This window comes from Solea solea, chromosome 1, assembly GCF_958295425.1.
Source record: "Solea solea chromosome 1, fSolSol10.1, whole genome shotgun sequence".
NCBI classification, from domain to species: domain Eukaryota; kingdom Metazoa; phylum Chordata; class Actinopteri; order Pleuronectiformes; family Soleidae; genus Solea; species Solea solea.
The window spans coordinates 25,533,375-25,560,298 of NC_081134.1; the positions used below are offsets into that span (position 1 = coordinate 25,533,375).

The 26,924-nt window shown below is 44.4% G+C and overlaps 1 protein-coding gene and 1 long non-coding RNA gene across 5 annotated transcripts; one reads left to right on the forward strand and one right to left on the reverse strand.

Annotated features, from left to right (window-relative positions):
- Nucleotides 1-252: 252 nt before the first annotated feature.
- Nucleotides 253-10,910, forward strand: LOC131463712 (uncharacterized). 3 transcript variants are annotated; one of them, XR_009241112.1, is made up of 5 exons: nt 253-3,176; nt 5,053-5,704; nt 6,566-8,774; nt 10,227-10,296; nt 10,386-10,910. It is a non-coding gene; the product is annotated as an uncharacterized LOC131463712 (long non-coding RNA). The 3 variants fall into 3 exon arrangements; XR_009241116.1 differs by having other exon boundaries at nt 6,566-6,615; nt 8,687-10,910; XR_009241110.1 differs by having other exon boundaries at nt 6,566-10,910.
- Nucleotides 10,911-22,564: 11,654 nt separating this feature from the next.
- On the reverse strand, nt 22,565-26,377 carry ptmab (prothymosin alpha b). Of its 2 annotated transcripts, none has more exons than XM_058640025.1 (5): nt 26,233-26,377; nt 23,597-23,662; nt 23,440-23,524; nt 23,272-23,360; nt 22,565-23,186 (listed from the first exon to the last, which is right to left on the reverse strand). In XM_058640025.1, exons 1-5 carry the CDS (start codon nt 26,299-26,301, stop codon nt 23,142-23,144), a joined length of 354 nt encoding a protein of 117 aa, XP_058496008.1. In that variant the 5' UTR covers nt 26,302-26,377; the 3' UTR covers nt 22,565-23,141. The 2 variants fall into 2 exon arrangements, with proteins under 2 accessions (XP_058496008.1, XP_058496016.1); XM_058640033.1 differs by lacking the exon at nt 26,233-26,377 and adding an exon at nt 25,187-25,346.
- Between the last annotated feature and the right edge of the window lie 547 nt (nt 26,378-26,924).

The window sequence follows — 26,924 nt, forward strand, 5'->3', positions numbered from 1 at the left end:
GGAGGCGCTCATGAGCTGACCCTGTGTCTGCAGTAGTTTGTACCATTAATATACAGATGACACTTTCTAAATGTCCTGCTACCGCATGGACGCAGTGGCTCGGTGCTCCTCATTTCAGTGCTTTGTATGGAAGTGTGTGTTAGTTTTGTATATCGTGACATCTACATTTTGCTGGGCGAAAAACATCTACAACCGGCCTGAACTTCTTGGGATCAAGCAGCTTCTTAGGATCGTTACAGCAACGAGAGAAGCGTTACAACAGAGTTTCTCCGTTTACACGACATTCCGGCAGACATAGCGAGGAGTCCCGGCTCCCCATGGATCATCACCCCCACGGGCAGGCGACGGAAACAGGAGAGGAAGCAAAAGCGAGGCTGCAGGGCCGGCGCGCTAACGAGGCTACGGAGGCAGCCTGTTAAACCACCGCTTCCTAGTGCTTTCCTCACCAACACCAGATCCCTAGTCAACAAAATCGACGAACTGAGGCTACAGGTGGCGACCAACAACATCATCAAGAACAGCTGCATTCTGCTTATCACAGAATCCTGGCTCCACTCGTCGATTATGGACTCCGCTATCGAGCTAACAGGCTACACGGTACAGCACAGACACTGTTACAGTTGAGAAACATATCTATCCCAACCGGAAACCCTGGCTGACCAGTGAGGTCCAGAAGCTGCTGAAGGAGAGAAACACAGCCTTTAGGTCCGGCGATGCGGCTCTCAACAGCTCAGCCCGCACCAACCTGAAGAGGGGCATCCGAGAGGCCAAGTTGGACTATAAGAGGAAGATTGAGGATCACCTGCAGAGCAACAACAGCAGGCAGGTGTGGTTGGGCGTCCAGCACATCACTAACTACAGGACCAACCTGGGTCCTGTAGTCGGTGACGCATCACTGGCAGAGGAGCTTAACCACTACTTCGCCCGGTTTGAGGTGGAAACGTCAGAGGCCTCCGGACCTCACCCAGGAAGCGACAACTCCACCTTACGGGTGGAGGAGCATGAGGTGAGGTGAACACTGCGGTCCGTCCTTTCCCACGGAAAGCAGCCGGACCCGATGGCATCTCAGGGCATGTACTGAAGGACTTTGCTGATCAGCTGGCCCGGGTCCTCACCAGGATTTTTAACCAGTCCTTGTACCAGTCCACCCTCCCGTCCTGTCTTAAATCATCCATCATAGTCCCTCTCCCAAAAAAACAGACTATTGACAGCGTCAATGACTACAGGCCAGTAGCATTGACTCCCGTGGTAATGAAGTGCTTCGAGAAGCTCATCAGGAACCACATCATGACTTTCATCCCCCCCTCGTTGGACACACACCAGTTTGCCTACAGAGCTAACAGGTCTACAGAGGACGCCGTGATCACTGCTCTTCATGCTGCCCTGTCCCACCTAGAACATCAGGGGAGCTATGCACGAATGCTCTTTATAGACTTTATCTCTGCCTTCAACACCATCCTCCCCCACAGACTGGTGACCAAGCTGTCGGACATTGGACTACCACACTCCACCTGCCTCTGGATTAAGGACTTTCTGACAGAGCGCATTCAGAGGGTCAGAGTGGGCCCCCACAGCCATCAGCCTCAGCACTGGCTCACCACAGGGCTGTGTGCTGAGCCCCCTCCTTTACACACTCTACACCCACGACTGCACCCCGACCCACCACAGCAATACCATCGTTAAGTTCGCTGACGACACCACAGTAGTGGGGCTCATCTCAGGGGAGGATGAGTCCACCTACAGGGAGGAGGTGGAGCGACTGACAGCGTGGTGCCGTGACAACAACCTGCTCCTGACCACAACCAAGACCAAGACCAAGGAGCTGGTTGTTGACTTCAGGAGAAAGAGACACAACATCCAGCCACTCCACATCAACAGGGTTTGGAGTGTGGAGAGGGTCTCAGACTTCCGCTTCCTGGGACTGCACACTGCGGAGCTAGTAGGGAAAGCCCAGAAGAGACTCTACTTCCTGAGGGTTCTCAGGCAAAACATCATTGCAGAGAAACTTCTGGTGTCCTTCTACCGCAGCACTGTAGAGAGCGTCCTGAGCTACTGCCTCTGTGCATGGTTTAACAGCTGCACAGTAGCACAGAGGAGAGAGCTCCAGAGGGTCATACGCATTGCCTAGCGGATAATCAGAGGCTGTCTCCTCTCACTGTAAGATCTGCACAACTCCCACTGCCTCAAGAGTGCTGCTAGGATCCTCCAAGACCCCTCTCACCCCGGACACGGACTGTTTGAACGTCTACCCTCAGGCAGACGTTTTGGATGCATAAGGTCACGCACAAACAGACTTAAAAACAGCTTCTACCCATCAACCATATCTCTACTAAATGCTAAATAATAACATGTGCAATCATTTCAGTACCACTACAGTGCAATATAATAATGTGCAATATTCTCTTCATTCATTTGTCCATTTCATTCTCACAGCATAGTAGGTCACAGTATTGTATTTTATTTATATTTTATTCTACATTTTATTTTTATTTTTACATTTCTCTTACCTTTTATTTATTTTTACTTTTTCTTACTTTTATACGTGTTTTTCCATACCGGCACTGAATGTGGACACTTCGCATTGGACAATGACAATAACGTTTTCTGATTCTGATTCTGACTCCAGATGTCTCTGAGCTGCTTACACACCTTCTGTGCATGTACTACATGTTACAGCAGTATTCCACTAGGGGGCACATCACTTTAAAAACAGAGCGATTCTAGAAGAGGTGAGTTTGTGGTTACATTTTGAAATAATTACTGCATGTGTGGCAACATGTAGTTAGTTGTCCTGGTAACTGTCAGCTGTGCTGCAGTTCCAACCAATCACGGTGTGAGACTGCCACATAAAGGCGGGCGTAAAGCACCTGTCAGCCTTTTGCTTGCTGGAGGCTGGGTCGCGTCACTCCTGTGCTTCCTCCATTTCCGCATTTTGCTTCTGCTCTGTTTCTTGCCTTCTTTGCCTCATTTAAAGAAATCATTTGGACTGATCGCTGTGCCTCACTGGAACTGTGTGTTAGCGGGACTAATTGTTTCGCTTGACTTTGATTAGCCTTACCTCGGACACTCACCGCTCCACCAGGGCCGACTCGGATTCTGATCGCCTTGTCCGCTTATTCGGCTGCCGATAGTGTTCGTGCTTCTTCCCGTTGCTCCCAGGGCGAAGCGGTGGCTCGGTAACACTTTCACCTATTGTTGGTGCAGCCACATCTTAAACTGTGTGTATGTGTGTGTGTGTGTGTGTGTGTGTGTGTGTGTACTTGTGTGAGAGGACAGTGCAGGAATACACATTGATTTTGTTCCTTTGTGGTAATTTCTTTAATTTAGTTTGTAATTTGTTTTGTTGCAACCCATAAATACGATTATTCTGTTAGTTTTGTGTTTATTTTTGGGTTATTATGGGTTGTATTTCAATTGTGGTGATATAGAATTTTGCTTATTTGTCATTGTGTTTAATCACTATAGATCCTGTACATGGATCTATTTTTTTTGTTTATATTATTTGTTTGTAGCCTTAAGAAAACCACTAATCAGTGTGGCTAACCGGAAAAAAAGGCTTCAATTTGCTAGGGAGCATAAAGATTGGACTCTGGAGCAATGGAAGAAAGTCATGTGGTCTAATGAGTCCAGATTTACCCTGTTCCAGAGTGATGGGCGCATCAGGGTAAGAAGAGAGGCAGATGAAGTGTTGCACCCATCATGCCTAGTGCCTACTGTACAAGCCTGTGGGGCCAGTGCTACGATATGGAGTTGCTGCAGTTGGTCAGGTCTAGGTTCAGCTGTATGTGCTCAAAGAATGAGGTCATCTGACTACCTGAATATAATGAATGACCAGATTATACCATCAATGGATTTTTTCTTCCCTGATGACATTGGCATATTCCAAGATGACAATGCCAGGATTCCAGACCTTAACCCCATTGAGAATCTTTGGGATGTGCTGGAGAAGGCTTTGCATGTGGTCAGACTCTCCCATCATCAATACAAGATCTTGGTGAAAAATGAATGCAACACTGGACAGAAATAAATCTTGTGACATTGCAGAAGCTTATGGAAACAATGCCACAGTGAATGAGTGCTGTAATCAAAGCTAAAGGCGGTCCAACATAATATTATGAGTTTGTGACCTTTTTTTTTGGTGGCAACTTTTTTTTGGCCAGGTATATTACATTTCCTCAGCACTGCCCCTACTGGCCATTTGAGGAGTGCATCTTGCAGATATGTTGAGCTCTGGGTTTCATTGTGAGACGTTTTTTTTCGTCTGTCTCAAAAAAGTCTCAATAGATCATTGACGTAACGTGAATTTTATTTGATAAATGGATTAAATCCCTTTATTTTCCCACTTTGAAATTCTCCTCGCAGGGATTTTAATGTTATTCGTCTAGTCTAGTTAGTAGTCCCTGTAGTCCTGCATCATCTTCTACAGATCATAGCGTCCACAACCATTCGCCGATGTATCTTCACTGCAGTCAAAACAATTGGAGCGGGACAGGAAATGGTGCAGTGGAGACGCTCTTATATGGAAAAATTGTTTTTTTCTGAACTGAAAGTCTAATAATAAGAGACTTTATGCTGTGACCAGGGTGTAGAAAAAGTGGCCCCCTCTCCCAGCTGCATCTCAGTGGCAGGCAGTGATACTCAGATCTTCTGTGGAATCTGAAATGATCTTTTGAAATGTTCAATTTCAGCTCAGTGAAGCACTTTAAAAACTTTCTTTTTCTTTTTATATATAATCGTTCTTCAAAGACTACACCATAATCTTGTTTAAAAATCATTCACATTATATGAAATTTATGGAGAGCAATTAAAAGGTGACGTTATGGCGTCAAAGGCCAAGCAAAAAAGTTAGGCGCATCAGTGCAACCAATGCAAGAAGTGAGTCTGGAGCCGTGAGAAATGTGAACTTATTGAAATGCATGAGTCACAAATTGAACTGTTCAAGTATCTGATGAAGAAATTATTTATTGCAAATTACACTTTTCAAATATCAGGTCTTATAATCATGCATTTGCTTTTGTATTGGTAATTTTATATTTTGTTTTTCTCTCCAAGGAACAATTGCTTAATCATCTTTTGGAAAGACTTCGCTCTCGATTGGAACATATTCTGGGACGCATGCCTCTGGACCTGGACTTCTTAGATTTCACTTGCACACAAGAACTTGTTTTTTTAAATGCTGAATCCAGTCAAGTAACTGTTTGTCCAGCTATTTTAGATGTGCTACGCAGCTACACAGTGTTATCAATTTGGAAAAAGACAAAAGGGAGCAACACATTGCAGTTGTGCAGTTTGAGCAAGGAGCAGCATCTCCAGACTACCTTAGCAAACGTCTGGAACTTAATCTTAATCTGTTCCATGTATAACTAAACTTTTGGGGGTGTCCAGGCGAACAGTATACCAGCGCATGGCTGAGTCTGATCTCACAGTAAGGGCATTCTACAGCACTATGACAGATGAAGAGTTAGATCAGTGTGTGAGAGATTAAATCCAGGCAGCCTAACTCTGGATATGGAATGATGAAAGCCCTCCTGCAAGCCAAAGGACTGCTGGTGCAGTATGACCGTGTCAGAGCCTCCATGCACCGTGTTGACACCACGGGTGTCATAAACAGAATGGTCCATGTAGGATGTATTGCACGACGGACCTACTCAGTTCCAGGACCCCAGTCTTTGATGCACATAGAAACAAACCACAAGTTGATTCGGTAAATTCTTATTAGCAATCTTTTGACAAAATATATGAATATTATATAATATTATGAAGTGCGTTCGTTTTAACTATGTAGTAGTAACTATGCAGCACCATAACACATTTGTATACTGCTTCTTTCATATTACTGTACATGCACCATAACATCCAAACTCTTAAAATGGCACACACCTTTTTATTTCATTACATTCAACAACAATGTGTTAGGAACGGTGAATACACTGCTTGGACCCAAATGCACGAGACAGGAGGCACGAGGAATGATTTCAAGTGTCTTTATTTTCTCTTGAGATGGCAAGCAAAAACAAAATCACTTCTGTTCAGAAGTAAAAACCTAACTAGACTATTCTAGAGGAAAAACAAAAATCTCTTATTAACAGAAGGAAAAAACTAAACTATACCATGCTGGAAGAAACAAAAATCACTTCTTTACAGAAGGAAAAACAGACTTGACTTGACTTGACTTGAGGCGAAACAAACTGGGGACCTGACGTGAACTCTATGAGCATAAATGATGCACTGGCAAAAGATAAAGGAACTGGGAACACTATATAGTGAAGAGGGAATCAAGGGCAGGTGCGAGTGATTACTGAAGGAGTGCATGAGGGAATTAGGGGAGATGTGTCAAAGCAACTGAGGAATGACATTTACCAAAATAAAAGGGGAAGTGAAAATCAAAGCCACACCAAAAGTGACATGAACTTAACGTGACTTTAAACCTAAACTAACACAATAACTAAACTAAGCAAAACAAAAACACTTACAAAGCTGACGCTTCGTGACACAATGTGCTAAACACTTTTTTCTTAATTGTGCTATGTTATGTGCATTTGACATTGATTTTCTTCTCTTTCAGCTACAACATTCTTGTTTTTGGTGGTGTTGATGGTTTTTCCCGCCTGAAAGGTTAGCACAATTGTTTTGACTAAGTGTACATATTTATACAATTATTAAATGAAATGGAATGAAATGGAATGAAATTCAATTCAATTCAATTCAATTCAATTCAATTCAATTCAATTTTATTTGTATAGTGCCAAATCACAACATACATGATCTCAGGTCTGTACATAGACAACATCAAGGAGAGCAGAGAAACCCAACAGTTCACACAATGAGCAAACACTAGGCATCAGTGGAGACAAGAAGAACAGTCAATGATATCGACTTTTAATTATAGCAGAATAATAATGATTTGTATGATAGCAATAGCCTCGAAACTGGATCTGGATCCTGCAACCTGCAAGATGAGGATACAGAGAGAGATAGAGGGAAGGAAGGAAAGACAAAAACTAGGGAGAGAAAGAGACAAGGTTAATGACATATTTAAGTCATATTCATACCCCTGAGTGTGAGAGAGTGAATGTGACAGAGTGAGTGTGAGTGCACCACAGGAAAATCCCCCAACAGTTTAGGTCTATAGCAGCATAACTAACTATAAGCTTTATCAAAAAGGAAAGTTTTAAGTCCAACTTTAAATACAGAGAGAGGCTTTCTAATTTTCATAATGTTCCGCAGGTGGAAGAAGGCTGTTCTGGAAATTAGTTTTATGTGTGAATCAAATGACATTTCCTGGTCAAAAATAACTCCAAGGTTCCTCACAGTAGAACAGGAAGCCATGGTGATGTCATCTAAAGTGACAATGTGATCAGAAAGTTTTTCTCTGAGGTGTTTAGGGCCGAGTATAAAAGTTTAAAAGTCAGTTTTTTCTGAGTTTAAAAGTAGAACGTTACAGGTCATCCAGGACTTAATGTTTCTGAGACATTCCTGGAGTTGAACAACCTGATTTATTTCATCCGGCCTCATTGATAAATATAGCTGTGTGTCATCTGCATAACAATGAAAGTGTATGTTGTGCTTCCTAATAATGTTCCCTAGAGGAAGCATATATAAGGTAACAAGTATAGGCCCATGCACTGAGCCTTGTGGAACTCCACAATTAACTTTTGTTTGTAGTGAGACTTTATTATTAACATGAACAAACTGGAATCTATCAGATAAGTATGATTTAAACCAGCAGAGGGCAGCACCTGTGATCCCAAGAGTCTGCTCCAATCTCTGCAGTAGAATATTATGATCAATGGTGTCAAATGCAGCACTAAGATCTAACAGGACAAGTAAAGAAACCAGACCATTATCTGAGTTACTAACTTTAACTAGTGCTGTTTAACTAGTGCTATGGTTTAATCTAAAACCTGACTGAAAATCTTCAAACAGGCCATTTATGTGCAAATATTCACATAATTAATTAGCAACTGCCTTTTCTAAGATTTTAGAAACAAAGGGAAGATTAGATAGGTCAGTAATTAGCTAAAATATCTGGGTCAAGGGTCGCTTTTTTGAGAAGGGGTTTAATAACTGCTATTTTAAACATTTGGGGCACATATCCAGTTAATAAGGATAGATTAGAGTCAATATTGAGCTGTTAATTAAAGGAAACACATCTTTAAACAGTTAAGTGGGGATAGGATCTAACTGACAGGTGATGGTTTGGATGAAACTAATGATGTTAACTCAGGGAGATCTATAGGGGAGAAACTGTCTAACTGTGCACCTGGTGCTTCTAAAGCTCTTGTGCTAAAAGATGAGTCAGTCCCAATATGAGGGAGGAGATGATCCATTTTTTCTCTAATTGATGTTATTTTATTCACAAAACAGTTCATAAAGTCATCACTGCTCAGTGTTAAAGGAATAGATGGTTCAGTGGAGCTGTGGCTCTGTGTCAGACTGGCTACAGTGCTGAAAAGAAATCTATGATTATTCTTATTTTCTTCAATTAAGGAAGAAGAATAGGCAACTCTAGCTTTGTGTAGGGCTTTTTTGTAAGCTACAGAACCATCTTTCCAGGCTATGTAAAATTCCTCTAGATTACTGGAACACCATTTTCTTTCTAATCTACGTAACGCCTGTTTAAGAGCGCAAGTATCAGAGTTAACCATGGTGCACGTCTCATCTGATTCACCACTTTCTTTTTCAGAGGGGCAACGTAATCTAATGTAGTACGCAGTGAGGCCGCTGTACTATCAACAAGGTTATCTATGAGGGCGGGAGTACAATCACAAAAGGTACCTTCAGATGTACTGATATATGGCACCGAGTTAAATAAAGGTTGCACTGTCTCTTTGAATATATTAATATTTTTATTTTTTATTTATGTTATTGTAGTTCATTATTGTACAATTAAATGTGAGTAAATAATGATCAGTAAGGAGAGGGTTTTGAGGAACTATGTTTGTTATCAATATCAATACCATAGGTTAAAACAAGATCGAGGGTGTGACTAAGGCAATGAGTTGGTTTATTAACGTGTTGAATAAAACCAATTGATTCCAACGAATCAGCGAGTTAAATGCGCAGCTAAGACTATCACGGTCAACATCTACATGGATGTTGAAATCCCCTACAATTATGATTTTATCTGTCTTAAGTACTAACTCAGATAAGAACTCAGAGAACTCTGATAGGAACTCTGAATAAGGTGCAGGTGGACGATAAACTGTGACTATCATAATTGGTTTCTGGGATTTCCAACTAGGATGAGAAAGGTTAAGAATAAGGCTTTCAAACGATGAATATCCTGGTTTGGGTTTGGGATTGATTAATAATCTAGTATTAAAAATGGCTGCTACACCTCCTTCTAGGAATATGGGTATTAACATGAGTGGGTGGAGTTGACTCATTTAGACTAACGTAATCTTCTTCATGTAACCAAGTTTCAGTTACACAGAATAAATCAATACAACCTGACTGAGGGATACCTGACTGAGGGATAAATCATACAGTCAGTCCCCGGTTCCTCTCACACACACACATACATGTCTGTAAATGTAAAATGAAAAGAAAGTGCAAGTTAGCTAACAACGTGTCATTTTGTAAACAAAAATCAAAGAAAACACCGTCAACTATTTATGAAAAAGGACGTGCTCGACCGTTCGGGAGCTATATGCTTACCAAAATTACAACTTAAACCGCCCCTTAATATTAAAATGTACGTAATTAATATGAAAAAATGGCAGAGCTCATAGTTCACGCACCTACCAGGGAGACAGCGAGGTCCGACTGCTGTTACCCCCCCGGGGTGCACTACCCTAATTCACAGGGGTGTTGCATTTAATTACCATAGGACAAATAAGTTCTATGGTAAGTTAAGTTCTAAGTTGTTGTGAGATGACTTTTCTCTTTTCATGGCAAGTGGAATCACACTACATCTTAACTCCGTTACACTTATATTTAATAGTCCACATTTAAAAGTGGTATTATTTGACTCTATTTTATTGTCAGTATTAATCTTTATTAGAAGAGGAGTTAAACATTCTAACTCCTCTATATAGTCAAAATATAGACATTTCTGGCCAAAGTAACAATAATAATGGCAAGGTCATCAATTCATAGTCAAAGTCAAGAGTAGACCATCCTTTATGAATGCTAATTTTCCAGCACTATAACAGTGTATGTTCCTTAACTTTCCTAAGTCACTAATAGGCCTGAACAGCACCTATCATCTGTAACCATTGCAGATGTTGCAGACATTTTTGTGCAGACAGGACATTCCTGCATATCTGCTGCTGAAATGTTGAGAAGTTACAAGTAAGAACAGTGATTTTCTGTTGTTTAATATTATACAATATGCTCACAAAAACTGAAAAATAAGAATTCTTACATTTTCTCTCTTCAAGCTCACCGTTATCCACATTCGCCGGGTTATCGTCATTGCCAGCATCCGTGACATTACAAGACTTGATGTGTTCTGTTAGAAGAGAAAGGGGAACATCACCATTACTATTGTGCTATATATAAAAATCGATATCAATAAAATTTTTATCAACACTCTCTGCTGCTGCTTTATAAATTACATTGTATTGCTATAAACATGTCATCATTGGCTGTATAAACTTGTAACTTGATACAGTTGTGTATCTGCCCCTGGTCTCTCTCTCTCTTCTGTCTCTACCTCATCTCCCTCTTGTCCTTTCTCTCCCCCCTTTCTGTCCCCCACCTCTCCTCTGTCCCCCATTTTCTTTCACCCCAACCGGTCGAGGCAGATGACTGCACATCTCTGAGCCTGGTTCTGTCAGAGATTTCTTCTGGTAGTTTTTTCTCTCCACTGATGCCTAGTGTTTGCTCATTGTGTGAACTGTTGGGGTTCTCTGCTCTCCTTGATGTTGTCTATGTACAGTGCCTTGAGATAATGTATGTTATGATTTGGCGCTATACAAATAAAATTAAATTTAATTGAAATGAATTTAACCTCTTCATGTGTTGTGCTTTCATCTAGATGAGCAGTCCTACGGCCCAATCCTGCTTGCAGATTGACTATTTGCTCGTGCTCTTTTGGTGGTTTTTCACATCGCTTTGGCAACAAATAAAAAGCCACATCGAATGGTTTAAGTCACTGTAAGCCTACAATGTCATCTGTGTATTTTCTAATTAATCATCTTACATGACAGATGTATTTGGAAGATTGGTATTGTATTACATACTCTAGCCAGTTTTCAATAAAATGCAATAGGCAACCATATAGACCTTCAAATCCCATGATAGGTTTTTTCATTTCATAAACAAATTTAACATTAGCATTAGCCTGAAGTGAAACGGGCATATAGACCCAAAACATCAGATAATTTCGTCCAGGGTTTACGAATTAAGATTTAAAAGTCCACAATATAGGTAGGAAACCGAGCATTCAACACAATACTATCATTACTAACTGTAAAAGTAAAAAGTTGAATTTTTCCTGTGCAAAACAACAGCATGTCAAAATGTGTACAAAGGGCTTGATTTAAGATAATAAACTTCCTAAAGTCTTCACCTGGTCATTTCCATTTGAAGTGATGGTCTGGATTATGTCTGTCTCTGTTCTCTGCAGGATTGCATCCAATAATATTTATTAATCATCCATACAACTTCAATGTTCATGTAAAGCCATACATGAATTAAAGTAAAGTTAATTTACTTTATAACTTGACCTCATAACTTGATTTGTGATGCCACCACTGGCTGCTCCTTGTTGTCTATCAGACCAACTGAGTAAATGCAATAAGCACCTGGCAGACTACAAAATGTCATCACCCTGTCATCACAATGACTAACCTGTCATCACCCTGACTACCCTGTCATCATCCTGTCATCACACTATCTACCCTGTCATCACACTGACTACCCTGTCATCACCCTATCATCATACCGACTACCCTGTCATCACACTCATCACACTGTCATCACACTGACTACCCTGTCATCACACTAACTACCCTGTCATCACACTGTCTACCCTGTCATCACCCTGTCATCACCCTGACTACCCTGTCATCACACTGACTACCCTGTCATCACACTAACTACCCTGTCATCACACTAACTACCCTGTCATCACACTGTCATCACACTAACTACCCTGTCATCACACTGACTATCCTGCCATCACACTGACTACCCTGTCATCACACTGACTACCCTGTCATCACCCTGTCTACCCTGTCATCACCCTGACTACCCTGTCATCACACTAACTACCCTGTCATCACCCTGACTACCATGTCATCACACTAACTACCCTGTCATCACCCTGACTACCATGTCATCACCCTGTCTACCCTGTCATCACCCTGACTACCCTGTCATCACACTAACTACCCTGTCATCACCCTGTCATCACACTGACTACCCTGTCATCACACTGTCATCACACTGACTACCCTGTCATCACCCTGACTACCATGTCATCACCCTGTCTACCCTGTCATCACCCTGACTACCCTGTCATCACCCAACTACCCTGTCATCACCCTGTCATCACCCTGTCTACCCTGTCATCACCCTGTCATCACACTGACTACCCTGTCATCACCCGGTCATCACACTAACTACCCTGTCATCACACTGACTACCCTGTCATCACACTAACTACCCTGTCATCACCCTGACTACCCTGTCATCACCCTGTCTACCCTGTCATCACACTGTCATCACACTAACTACCCTGTCATCACACTGACTATCCTGTCATCACACTGACTACCCTGTCATCACACTGACTACCCTGTCATCACACTGTCATCACACTAACTACCCTGTCATCACACTGACTATCCTGTCATCACACTGTCATCACACTAACTACCCTGTCATCACACTGACTATCCTGTCATCACACTGTCATCACACTGTCATCACACTGACTATCCTGTCATCACACTGTCATCACCCTGTCTACCCTGTCATCACACTGACTACCCTGTCATCACCCTGTCTACCCTGTCATCACCCTGACTACCCTGTCATCACACTGACTACCCTGTCATCACACTGACTACCCTGTCATCACCCTGTCTACCCTGTCATCACCCTGACTACCCTGTCATCACACTAACTACCCTGTCATCACCCTGTCATCACACTGACTACCCTGTCATCATACTGTCATCACACTGACTACCCTGTCATCACACTGTCATCACCCTGACTATCCTGTCATCACCCTGTCATCACACTGACTACCCTGTCATCACCCTGTCATCACACTAACTACCCTGTCATCACCCTGACTACCCTGTCATCACACTGTCATCACACTGACTACCCTGTCATCACACTGTCATCACACTGACTACCCTGTCATCACACTGTCATCACACTGACTACCCTGTCATCACCCTGTCATCACCCTGTCTACCCTGTCATCACACTGTCATCACACTGACTACCCTGTCATCACACTGTCATCACACTGACTACCCTGTCATCACCCTGTCATCACCCTGTCTACCCTGTCATCACACTGACTACCCTGTCATCACACTGTCATCACACTAACTACCCTGTCATCACACTGACTACCCTGTCATCACACTGACCATCCTGTCATCACACTGTCATCACACTGACTACCCTGTCATCACCCTGTCTACCCTGTCATCACCCTCTCATCACTCTGACTACCCTGTCATCACACTAATTACCCTGTCATCACACTGACTACCCTGTCATCACACTGACTATCCTGTCGTCTCCCTGTCATCACACTAACTACCCTGTCATCACCCTGTCATCACACTGTCATCACACTGACTACCCTGTCATCACACTAACTACCCTGTCATCACACTGTCATCACACTGTCATCACACTAACTACCCTGTCATCACACTGTCATCACACTGTCATCACAAACAGCACAGACAAAAATAGGATATTACAAACCATGTTTTAAACAGCTAAAAGTTACTGGACTTAAATTAGAGTGCCCAAAGGAGGACACTTGGCTCTGCTTCAAGATACTTAAATGATACTTGAAGTTTACATAAAGATGCATTAACACTTCTGTATTAGAAAATCAACCTATAACAAATTAGTCCCTTTAATGTTTTTGGGTAAAGTGAGGCAGCTCATAACTAACGGGCGGTTAAATGTACTGTCAGTCATCATACTCACTGCCTCAGAACTGTAATGGCGCATTTCCACTGGCTCTACTCGCCCCAATTTTTTTGCGACTGAATTTTTTGAGACATCAAAATTTTTGCAACAGAATTTTTTGAGAGTTTGAATTTTTTACACTGAATGTATTTCAACGTTGAAAAAAAATCAGAGGCAAAAAAAAAAATCAGTGCTTGAAATTCTAATTCAAACCCAGAGAACCTGTCAGTTAATGATTGCATTTTCTGTTCACTTGCAGCATTGAGAGCGCAGTGGAAGTCTTTGATTGTCTGCTTCACCTTTGTTAATGTTTGTTGAACAGCTTCCCATCTGTTTTATACCTGGTACATATTCCTTCGTCACTGTCTTGGAAGGCATCGGTGAGCATGGCTGTGAAGACAATACTAAAGAGTGTTGGCGTGAGGACACACCCTTGCTTTCCACCGTTTGTCACTGAGAAGACTGCGGATGTTTCTCCGTTGTCCTGGACATGGGCTGTCATGCCTTCATGGAACCGGCGTATCATTGAAGTGAAGTGGTCAGGAAATCTCTACTCACCGTGTCAAAGGCTTTTGTGAGATCAATGAAGGTGGTGTAAAGGTCCCCGTGTTGTTCTTGACATTTCTCTTGTAGTTGTCTTGCTGCGAAGACCATGTCGACTGTGCCTCTGCCAGCACGGAAGCCACACTGGCTCTCCAGAAGATGTCCTTGTTCAAGGTGCTTAATAAGTCGGTTAAGAAGAATTCTTGCTAGGATTTTGCCGGCTATTGACAGGAGTGAGATGCCTCTGTGATTGTTTCCTTTCCTTTTGTAGATGTGTATGATATAGGCATCTTTGAAGTCCTGGGGGGTAGCACCTTTCTCCCACATGGACTGGAAGATGTCCGTTAACTTTTGGGTGAGTACATGTCCTCCAGACATGTATGCCATCGAGGCCGGGTGATTTTCCACTAGTCATCTGGCTGTTGGCCTTCTGAGTCTCACAGGTGGAGGGTAGTGCATCTGGTTCTTGGTTGACTGGAATCTGTGGGAGACGTTGAATGGCTTTGTTGTTGATGGTAGATGAAAGATTTAATACAGCTTCAAAGTGTTCTATCGCTCCAAGATCATGGCTCGGTCTGTGATGAGTGTTGTCCCATCAACACTGAGAAGGGGGGATGAGCTGGAGGGCTGAGGTCCATAGAGAGCTCTTATTGCGTCATAGAAATGCTTAGAGTCTTTCTTGTCTGCAAAGGCTTGGATTTTGTTCGCTTACTTGCTGAGCCAGTCATCCTGCATCTTCGTAAGACGGTGCTGAACATCCCTACGGATGTTGGTGAAGGCTGCTTTCTTGGCAGTGGATGATAGATGGATGGATGGATGGATGGATGGATAGATAGATAGATAGATAGATAGATAGATAGATAGATAGATAGATAGATAGATAGATAGATAGATAGATAGATAGCTTTATTTATCCCCAAGGGGAAATTGGGTCATCGTAGCAGCGGTACAAATAAGTCATTAAATGAAATGAAATTAAAGACATTGCAATACACAATGAGCCAAAACTATAATATACACTATATATATACAATAGATCGATAAGATGCCAAGCAGTGGGTTGGCAGTAGGTGCAAAGATAAATATATATATGGTGCAGTATTATTTGCCGGTAATTTAAATGATTTCCGTGTGATTTGTGGACGTTTCTGTGAGGCACTATACAGTCTAATGGCACAGGGTTAGGAATGATTTCCTGTGCCGTTCTTTAAGGCAGTGGGGTTGAATGAGTCTGCTGCTGAAGCTGCTCTTGAACTTGTCCAAAATTTTGTGGAGGGGGTGAGAGACATTGTCTATGATTCCCAGCAGTTTTGCCAGTATCCTGTCCTCTGCCACCTCCTCCAGGGTGACAAGCTTAGAGCCAACAACAGACCCTTCCTTTTTGATGAGTTTATTTAGCCTGTTTGCATCCTTCGCTTTGATGCCCGCGCCCCAAGACACCACAGCGAAAAAGATGCTGCTTGCAACGACAGACTCATAAAACATATGGAGCATCCGGTTGCAGACATTAAAGGGGACATATTATGCAAAATCAACTTTTTAACCATTTCAATACTTATATTTGGGACTCTGGAGGCCCTACCAGTCGCCAAAGTGTGAAAAAAGAATACTCAGTCATGTTTTCGTGGTCCCCCTTAGTGTAAGTATAGGCGATAAAACCCGCGATGTGGAATTCCCTGCGCTTATGACGGCAGCATGCGCATGTTACCACCCACCAGTAAGTTTACTTCGAGAGCTCCACCTTAGCTCCACCTTGTCCCTATAAAATGCGAGAGTGCAGGCGAGGGAGGAAGAGCGGTATTATGTCAACGTGGAGGGACAAGTGTGCTGTTGGTGGCTGCACAGTGGAGCACAGTGTTTTACACAAACTTCTAGCCTCATAGTGATGGGAAGTTCGACTCTTCTTACTGACTCGGATCTTTTACTCTCGGACAGTAAATTGAACTAATCTTTTTTTGAGTAGTTTCGTTAATTTTTACAGCGGGTGGCGCTGTATCCCTCTTGTGGGCGTTGTGAAAAAGACAGCAGTTCTCAAACACTGAAGGCAACATCGTTTGCTTCAGCTGACAAAGTATAATAAACAAAATGCCACAAGCAATTCAAACCATATGAAACCCTAGGAAAGCAAATACACACCTCAATAAAGTGACAAGTGACTTGTGTCCTGTATCCTCTCTGCCATTGTTGTTTAACAGCACGACAGTGACTAGGTAGCTGTCACGTGACCTAAGGACGGACGCTCAGTTGAGTGAATCCTGAACTAATCATTTCTGTTTCCTTTCCTGCTGAGCTTATGCAGCTGCCTGCCATTGTGTGGCGAAGGAAGGTACTGCATGAAAATGAACGAACGAACCACTCGGTTGAGTGGATCCTGAACTAATCATTTCTGTTTCCTTTCCTGCTGAGTTTATGGAGCTGCCTGCCATCGTGTGGCGAAGGAAGGTACTGCATGAAAATGAACGAACGAACCACTCGGTTGAGTGAATCCTGAACTAATCATTTCTGTTTCCTGTTCTGCTGACTGAACTTATGCAGCTGTCTGCCATGTGGCGAAGGAAGGTACTGCATGAAAATGAACGAATCACTCACTGAGATGACTCATTACTCCCGAGTCATATAAAAGATTAGTTCATTTTGAATGAATCGTTCACAAACGACACATCACTACAGCCTCAGAGGATTTTATATATGAAGCTAATGTGCCGGATAAAGTCAGCAAACGTGTGTTTGTGTGTTCGCACTACTTCGCATCAGACTGCGGCCAGCGACGTACAAACACACACATTTTTAAGAAAAGGTCAAATAGAGCTCATAACTGACCATTCTGACACGTCCTAATTAAAAATATTTGTTCAGTACGTCCTCCATGACCGGAGCACAGGATCAGTCTGATACAGTCACGATACAGCGGCAGTTTATGCAGCTCGCCACTGGCGATCAACTGTGGTGATCAGCGGTGGCAATCGGCCGTGGCGATCAGCGGTGCTGTCCCTAAGTGTTTTTAACTGATTTACAGTTCGGCACTGTTCGGCTTGCAAGAACAGTAGCACTCACGCTGTTTTCCGCACACGCTGCCATGTTAATATTGTCAGAGAAGTAGTGGAGGGAGGGGGAGAGGAATGAAGCGGAGGGAACAGGAGCTAAGCGAGTGAGCGCTGTAAAAAGGACAAATCAGAAACCCCCCGGAAGAAGTGGGTGTGTGTTTGCCTGTGTCTCATTTGCATATAAAGGGACCATGCACAAAACCGAGCGTTCTGAAAGGGGCGGGTTTAGTAGGGTTATTGAACTGCTATGGTGCTTCATCCTTATGGTATTTTGACCAAAGCATGTCACAGACATGTTCATTAGGACACCAGGGAACTATTTTAACTTGCGAAGTAGGGTATAATATGTCTCCTTTAAAGGATCTGAGCCTCCTCAGGAAGTAAAGCCGGCTCAGTCCCTTCTTGTAGACTGCCTCCGTGTTTGTGGTCCACTCCAGTTTATTGTCCAGCACCACACCAAGGTATTTGTATTTGTCCACCATGTCGTCATCTGTCCCACCAATGCAGACTGGAGAGGGTAGGGGCATGTTCCTCCTGAAGTCTACCACCAACTCTTTTGTCTTTGCCATGTTCAGTTGCAGGTGGTTCTCCCTACACCACCTGGCAAAATTGCTGACCAGGTCACTGTACTCCTCCTCCCCCACACCCTCTACACGCCGCACAATGGCCGTGTCATCAGAGAATTTCTGCAGATGACACGAATCACTGTGGTACTTAAAATCTGCTGTGTAGGTGGTGAAGAGGAAGGGAGACAGCACAGTTCCCTAGGGGGCGCCGATGTTACAAATCAGACGGTCAGACACACAGTTTTGTAATCTCACATATCCATCAGATAGTCATTGACCCATGTGACGAGGGGAGAATTCACCTGCATGTTCTCCAGTTTGGCCTTCAGCAGCTTGGGCTGGATGGTGTTAAAGGCGCTGGAGAAGTCAAAGAACATGACACGGACCAAAGTGTTGGGTTTATCCAGGGAGGAGTAGGCTTCTTGCAGCAGGTAAATGATTGCATCATCAACCCCAACATGGGGCTGATATGCAAATTGCAGGGGGTCCTGTGATGGGCACACCAGGGGTCTGAGGTGTGTTAAGACTAGGCTCAGCATGACCTTCATGATGTGAGAGGTCAGTGCAATCTGCGCAGGCAATCGATGCAGGGTCGTTTGTAGCAAGTCTATGTAGGTGGTGCTTTTCAGCCAGAAGAGGTGAGATCTGTGGGTTGTTTTCATCGAGCCAGTCCTGGTTTTTCCGCTTTGTGGTACCCAGGTGCTCAGGGGCTGTTGAGTAAACTATCTTCTTTGGGGTAGACCAGTCGTCCTCCACAGAAAAGTCCCCTATGTTAAGATCTTCCAGTTTATTGTTCAGGTCGTTGGCAATGCTAGTTGTAGTCTCATCCTGCTTGAGTTTGGTAGTGTCCAGTCTCTTATATGTCTTTTTCCCCTGAGGTCGTCTTTTGGGTAGGATCCGAAGCTTGACTTTAGACACAATCAGCCGATGGTCTGTCCAACCTTCGGCTCCGCACATGGCTTGGGTGACCTTTATGTCCTGTCTGCCTTCTCCTGGTGATAACATAATCAATTAAGTGCCAATGTTTGGAGCGTGGATGCATCCAGGGTGTTCTTTTACGCATGGGTTGACAAAAGAGGGTGTTGATGATGAGGAGATTATGCAAGGTGCATAGCTTCAGGAGCAGCAGTCCATTGCTGTTGCACTTCCCCACGCCGTGGTGCCCCATGGTGCCATTCCATGTTTGGTAGTCTTTCCCTACTCTAGCCTTGAGGTCGCCAAGGATAATGACTATGAATAGCTGAGATGAGGTCCAGCTCCTCTTAGAACTTTTCTTTAGCTTCCTGAGGGTTGGTCATCGTGGGTGCATATACACTGATTATTGTTACATACTTGTTTTGTCCAAGGGGGAGTTTGAGAGTCATCAGGCAGTCAGTGAGGCCCCTGGGTAGACTGGCAAGCTTGGAGACAAGGTGAGATTTTATAGCAAAACCAACTCCTGCCTCCCTACGTTCCGTTTCACTGCGACCATTCCAGAAGGATGTGTATCCTCCTCCTTGTTCTGAGACCCATCCCTCGCCAGGTAGGCGTGTTTCACTTAGAGCTGCGATGTCGATGTTGTAACAGTTCGCACGTTCCACGTGCCTAGGGTCAGTGGGCAGCAGACAGCAGACAGCAACCAGGTGACATCCCTCTGTCCAGACCCCCCCGGTAAAAATAGTTTAACTAATACTGTCTCAAATACAAAAATAAAAATGGCAAGAAAAAGGCAATTAACAATGGAAGAGAGACAGACCATCATAACACTTAAAAATGTAGGGCTTTCCTACGAGTAATTGCGAAGAAAGTCAAGGTGTCAGTGAGTACAGTTTCCTTCACCATCAAAACGCACTCAGAAACTGTGAGAAACTCTGACAGGAAGAGGTCTGGCAGACCCAAAGCCACAACAGAATCAAAAGACAAGTTTCTGAGAATCAACAGCTTGCGTGATAGGCGGCTCACAGGACAACAGCTTCAAGCACAGCTTAATAGTGGTCATAGTAAGCAAGTCTCAGTTTCAACTGTGAAGAGAAGACTTAGAGTTGCAGGTTTGAACGGTCGAGTTGCAGCAAGAAAGCTATTGCTAAGATGTCAGCATAAGAAGAAGAGGTTTGCCTGGGCCATGAAACACCGCCAATGGACTACTGAAGACTGGAAGGTGTTATGGACTGATGAATCAATGTTTGAAATCTTCGGTTCATCACGCAGTAGTTTCGTACGCCGTTGAGTAGGCGAAAGGATGGTTCCTCAGTGTGTGACATCAACTGTCAAACATGGAGGAGGAAGCGTGATGGTCTGGGGCTGTTTTTCTGGATCCAGGGTCGGTGACTTGTACAGAGTGAGAGGCACCCTGAACCAAAACGGCTACCACAGAATTCTGCATCGCCATGCAGTACCCTCTGGTATGCGCCTAGTTGGTCAGGGGTTCATCCTACAGCAAGATAATGATCCAAAACATATGTCCAAGCTATGTCAGAACTACCTCAGGAAAAAAGAACAAGATGGTAAGCTTGAAAACATGGCGTGGCCAGCACAGTCTCCAGACTTAAACCCCATCGAGCTGGTTTGGGATGAACTGGACAGAAGAGTGAAAGCAAAGCAACCTACAAGTCCCACACATTTATGCGAACTTCTGCAACAGAGTGGAGAAGAACTTTCAGCAGAATATTTGATTTCCATTGTAGAAAGAATGCCACGAGTGTGTTCAGCTGTTATATCTGCCAAAGGTGGCTACTTCGATAAGTCAAAATATAGAATACATTTTGGAGTACAATGAGACATTAAAATGCATCATTTTCAATGAAAAACTGAAAAAATTGGGGTGTTCTTAAACTTTTGACCGGTAGTGTACATACAATATAAATACTTGTATATATATAATATAAATATGAAAATATAAAATATATATACTCACACACCAGCACACATTGGTGTGGCTCAGTGGCGGATCTAGAAAATTCTACATGGGGTGGCAAAGCAGTGGCAAGAGGTCTTGGCAGGGTGGCATGTATGAATCCCCAAATGTAAATGGATTTAACAGAACAAAAACTATTTATTGTTTTATCGTGAACAACAGGAACAAGTCCAGTGTATAAACTAAACAAAACTGTGCAAAACGATGCTCTTCAAAAGTAAAAGTATTCATAGCAAAATGAGCAAAAAAGGCCGAGGACCCTCTTCCTCCCTGTCATCTTCATCTGACTGGTGGTCACTCTCTACCTCTGTCCCACTTTCTGCATCTGCAGCAGCCTCCTCCTCTTCATCCCTCATATCCTCTTCACCATACTTACTTGTTCATCTCCTGCTTTGAGCCTCCTGCTCTCTTCAGTTGACTACCTTCTCCTTCATCTCCCTCCTTCTCTTCCTGCTGTGCACATTTCTTACTAAAAAACCTTTCAATATCCCAGTTTTTGCTTTCCTTGTCATTGTTCTGCTCTCTCCAGCTACTCTTACCTGCAATAGTCAAGACATGAGAAGATCTGTTGTCCTTGTATCACTACACTGTAGGGCCATGTAGCTAAGTATAACAAATACACACACACACAACAGTTATGTTTAGACTACTTAATGCTATTGACAGTAAAGGATGTCTCCTGGTTAAGGTTGTGCAGCCTCATTGCTGTGATATGTGACATTAAGTGGTTTTATAGTATAGTATTGTGTAATATGTTGTAACGAAATGGCAACCCTGTAGAAACGGTATGGATTAAAACATGACAGGCTTCAATATATTGTATGAAGCAGTTGTTTTCTTCACTAAAATCAAAACTAATCAAACGGCAAAACGCTCTTACAAGTCGCGAGCGCGCAATTTCACATTGATTATAATTGTAACTTTAAGTTAAGTTGGTGTGTTTAAACTTCACCTACAGATGCTCGCTGTGTGTGAGCCTGACTGAACAGCGCACTGCACGTTTGATGCAGGGCCGTAGCGAAGTGAGTCAGGGGCCTAAGATTATATTTACAAATATTAACTTTCTGTCAATTTATTGTTAGTTTCAACACTTTGAAAAGCTGGTGGACATAGTGGCAGATGTTTTTACAAGTAGTTTTAAGAACACAAAAGTTAGGGGGGCAGCTGGGCCACACACACACACAGAGAAAATCAGTGATTGTAGCTGCTGCTCCTCCGCTGCCTCGTGTGGGCACTGTGTGTCACTTTTCTCTCAGAGGTTTGGTGTGGGAGAGAGTGGTTTCCTAATGATCATGTGACGTAAACGAGTGATTTTATTAATCCAGTCTTGTTCAGTGACTAACTTTGACCGGTTCACTCGTCCTGACAGAGAAAAACAGGTCAACATCGAGGACAACTCACAAAATAAAAGTCCGGTTTATTGTCAAACAACAAACTTCGCACATACATCAAAACAAAGAGTCGCTGACAAAAAACACAAAGAAAAACAAGAGAAAAAAAGAGGCTCTTCTCTTTGACCTTTGACCTCCCATACAAACTAGTTATGGTACAGCTAACGTACATACATTACAGTTACTGGAATGCTCTGAGTTCAGCGGGGGGGGGGGGGGGGGTTTTCTTCGTAACGTCGTTAAACAAGAAGCACCGAGATCGTTGGCCCCTCCCCCTCCTAACAATATGTACAAAAATATAAAATGTAAATAAAAATACAAACAAACTCTCCTGTCGTCGTTGAAGAGAAGATTTCTGTGTCGCCGTGGAGACGAGGGGAGACGTGTGTGTGTACATATTCTGATACGTGTGTGTGTGTGTGTGTGTGTGTAATGACCAGGATGGACTTTTTTCTTTTTAAATCATTATTCTTCTTATTATTCTTTTTTTTCCTCCAGTCTCCACCTGGGACATGTATAAGCAGAGGTCAAAGGTGAAGAAACAGGAAGTGGTTCAGCAGGATGTGGGCGGGGCCTATGCGCGTCAATCGTCGTCATCAGTTTTCTGCTTCTTTGTTTCCACGTCGTCCTGAAAAAAAAACACAGAAGATGGTGAGAGGGTGAAGACTGTGAGACAGGACTGAGCATCCACAGTGAACACATGAACTTCTCACCTCGTCGTCGTCCTCGTCATCCTCGTCCGCTGCTCGCTTTGTCCCTCCCTCCGTCTCGTCTTCGTCGTCCTCTTCGTCCTCCTCATCACCTGTAACATCACTTCCTGTCACTTTGTGTCAAAGATTTTCAGATTAAATGTTTATTTTTGTTAAAAACTAAATGTCCACCTTCTCCGTCATCTTCCTCGTCTTCCTCGTCCACCTCGTCGTCGTCTTCCTCGTCCACCTCGGGCTCACCGTTCTCCTCGTTCTCCTGGAACAGAAACACCTCATTCATTCATTGTACTGTTGATCAGCTGTGGCGGTGCACTGCAGTGGCACTCACCTTCCCGTTGGTGGCAGCATCATTGCCGTTCTCCGTCTCCTCCGCCAGCTTCTTCTCCTTCAGGTCCTGGAGGAAAATATTCAAAATAAAAATTAACTCAGTCTTTTAATCAGTTTGTGTGTGTAATCGCAGGCTACTTTTCAGCTCAGCTCAGGTGTGTGTGTGTGTGTTCTGACACACACACCCTCCCTCTGTGTTGTAATATGATACTTTGATGAGGCGGCCCCAGGGCATTCTGGGTATTGTAGTCTTGTGTGGGTTGCAATCACTACCATATGTCAGGAGACACGCCCGGGAGAAGCACTGCATTACCCATGATGCACGGCTTGGGTTTAAAATAACACAGGAGGGAGGCGGGGCTGGGGGAAGGAGGAGATGAGAGCAACGCACGGCTCTCACCCCTCCTGCTGGAAGGACAATAGAAGAGGACACATGGTGAACGAGGAGACGCGAACGCGACACAGTAAACACGCCCCCCCCGCCCGTTTATTAGACGTCGCCCTTCAGCGCTATGATTGATTACTTTTTACATCAGTCAGTGGAAGAGACGCGGTGCCCCGCGCGCGCGCACAAACTGTGCGTAAATATGATTCACGACTATAAATAGCGGCTGATGAACGGAGCTGCAGGCGCGAGCGAACTTTCCCTCCTTCACCTCCTCTTCATCATCATCTGCTCTGATCACACATGATCATTCTGCAGCGAACACACACACAATAAAAGTTTGACCCAATAAGATCAAAGTCCAACCGAATGAAAACATTTAAACACACAGAGGGTGTCTCTCTCACTCACACACACACACACACTAACGCGCTTCAAACGTACGCCAAAATATCAATAATAGTTTAAAATATTATTAAAAAGAATAGAAAAACAGTGAGGAAACATTAGCCGCGGCAGCACCGACAGACCCGGTCCGTAAACAAACCCCGGGTCTGACGGCGCGTGCGGGCTTTAAAGCGCAGCTTTAACTTACGCAGCCTCACTCACCCACACAGCGGGGATTTAAGCACGGAGCACTTAATGCGCGCTAATCGGCATAAATCGTAACTTCTGTGAATAAAAGCGCGGATGTGAAGTTGTGCGGGTGAATGGTGACAATGAGACCGGGAAACCCGCGGAGCGTGCGCCGCTCAGCAGCCTCCCGCTCCCGGACAAGAGGACGAGCCTAGTCGCTGAATTTAAACAAAGAAGAGAAGAGGTGAAGAGGAGGAGGATTAGAGTGATGGATGATTAAACACCGACATTACGGACGTTCACCACCGTCAAACAGCAACAAAGAAGCCGCGCAACAAACCGCGGCTCCGCGTCCGGACAATGAGACGCTGTGAACGCAGTCCATCTCCTTCCTCCTCCTCCCCCGCTTGGTCCCGCTCGCGTTCCCCCACTAACAGACGTAAACAGCGGCTCAGTGCTCCTCACTGAGCCGCCTCCGCCGCTGATCCTCACACGGACTCCGGCTTCATGGAGCCCGAATGAGCGCGAAACGACGGGGGGAGAGAATCTAGGTTAGAGGCTGGAGACGGAGGAGAGATGGAGGGAGGAGAGTGGGGCTGCCCGGAGGAGGTGTGAGGCAGGCGGGCTTACCTTGGCAGAGATGTCGGAGCCGGAGTCCACATGTGTGTCTGCCATTGTTTTAGCGGGATCAAATAAAGCTGAAATAAGCGGCTGATAAAGTAGATCCGTGCGCGCGTTTCTGCGGACTCACACTGTTGTGCTGTGCCAGTGCCGGCGCTGCTCGCGGCCGAGCCGCTCATATAGGCTGCGGGGCGGAGCTTCGAGGAGATGGGCAGCCGCGGATTGGCTGCGGGCTCCACAGAGGTGTTCTCTTTCGCGCGTTGGAGTGGAACAATGGGATAGAATTTCTAATGCCGGAGGCCACGCCCCCTCCTCCTCTTCTTCTTCTTCTCCTCCGCGGAAACAATGAGCCCCAACTCGGTCAAACCCAACCGAACCGGTCCGCTCAGCGAGGGGGAAACCGATTCAGTCGATGTTTACAACCGAACTCCGCGCTCGGTGTCGAACAGGCGGCGTTTGCTTTGACGTAGTGTCACAGTTTGATTGATGGTCGTGTGGTCCACTCAAGCGGCGGCTGCTGCCGCCGCTGGTCCCGCCCACCGAGGCGAGCAGGGAGGAGAGGGAGGGGGGCAAAATGTCGTCGACACTGTCAGTGTTAGTGGATTAAAGTAGTTTTTTTAATATCGTTACCGTCTCCCGCCACATGAACGCTATCAATCATCTGAAAGACACGGAGAAGAAATGTGGAGCTGCACCGCCATGTTGACTCAAACCCCTCCCCCTCCTCTTCCTGGCGGCCATGTTTGAGCGATGCTCCCTCATGTCAAAGTGCGCACTTCACACCACGTACTTTCTTTCTTCACAACAGCTCAAAACGTGACGTAAACACGGTGCCGTGGTGACTGTGTGTGAGTGCGTGAGCGGCCGCGGAGACTCGTGTCCTCCGTGTCCATTGTTGCCGCTCCACCGTGAAGGAGGGAAGCAAACTCAAAGTGTGCGACATGACAGAACATGCGGATGAGACAAGTGCGGGAGAAAATGACGCTACTGTGCGCGTGAGGTGACGCATTCTGATGACACACGAGGGCAAACACACGTCTTTGTTTTTTTCTTACCGAGCTTTGACACATGTCTTTTACAAGCGGAACATGAGGAGGACAAAAGCGGCGACACGCGGCCGCCATTGCTGCCTCGGGTTGGGGGATGGGAGCGGAGTGTGCTCCGGTAACGGGAGGCCGACACTCACATTCTGCTCGGATGACGCACGCGGTCGCGGAGGACGACTTTGATTGGCCCGTGGAGTGGAATGAACGCGGCGTTTGCGCATGGCGAACGCTGATTGGCCGCCGCGGACGTCTGTCAGTTCAAAATGGGCGCCGGCGTATTGTAAAACGCGGGCCGGGGCTCGCGGAGCCGGACTGGAGTTTCAGGCTCATTGAAGGGAGAGTTGAGTGCTGACTTTATTGTGAGCGCCCCCTGCTGATGTGTGTGTTTACAGCTGTTTATTAAAATGACAATTATTCTTAGTATTGACAAGAAGGATTAATGACTCATTAATGTTGTTTCTTTTTGAACATTTATGAACTTTGTTGACTTCTATAGTTCAAATATACACACACACACATATATATATATATATATATATATATATATATATACACACATAAACACATATATATACATATACACACATATATACACATACATACACACACGCATGTGTGCACACACACATACACACACACACAAACACATATACCTACACACACAAACACACACACATACACACGCATGCGCGCACACATAC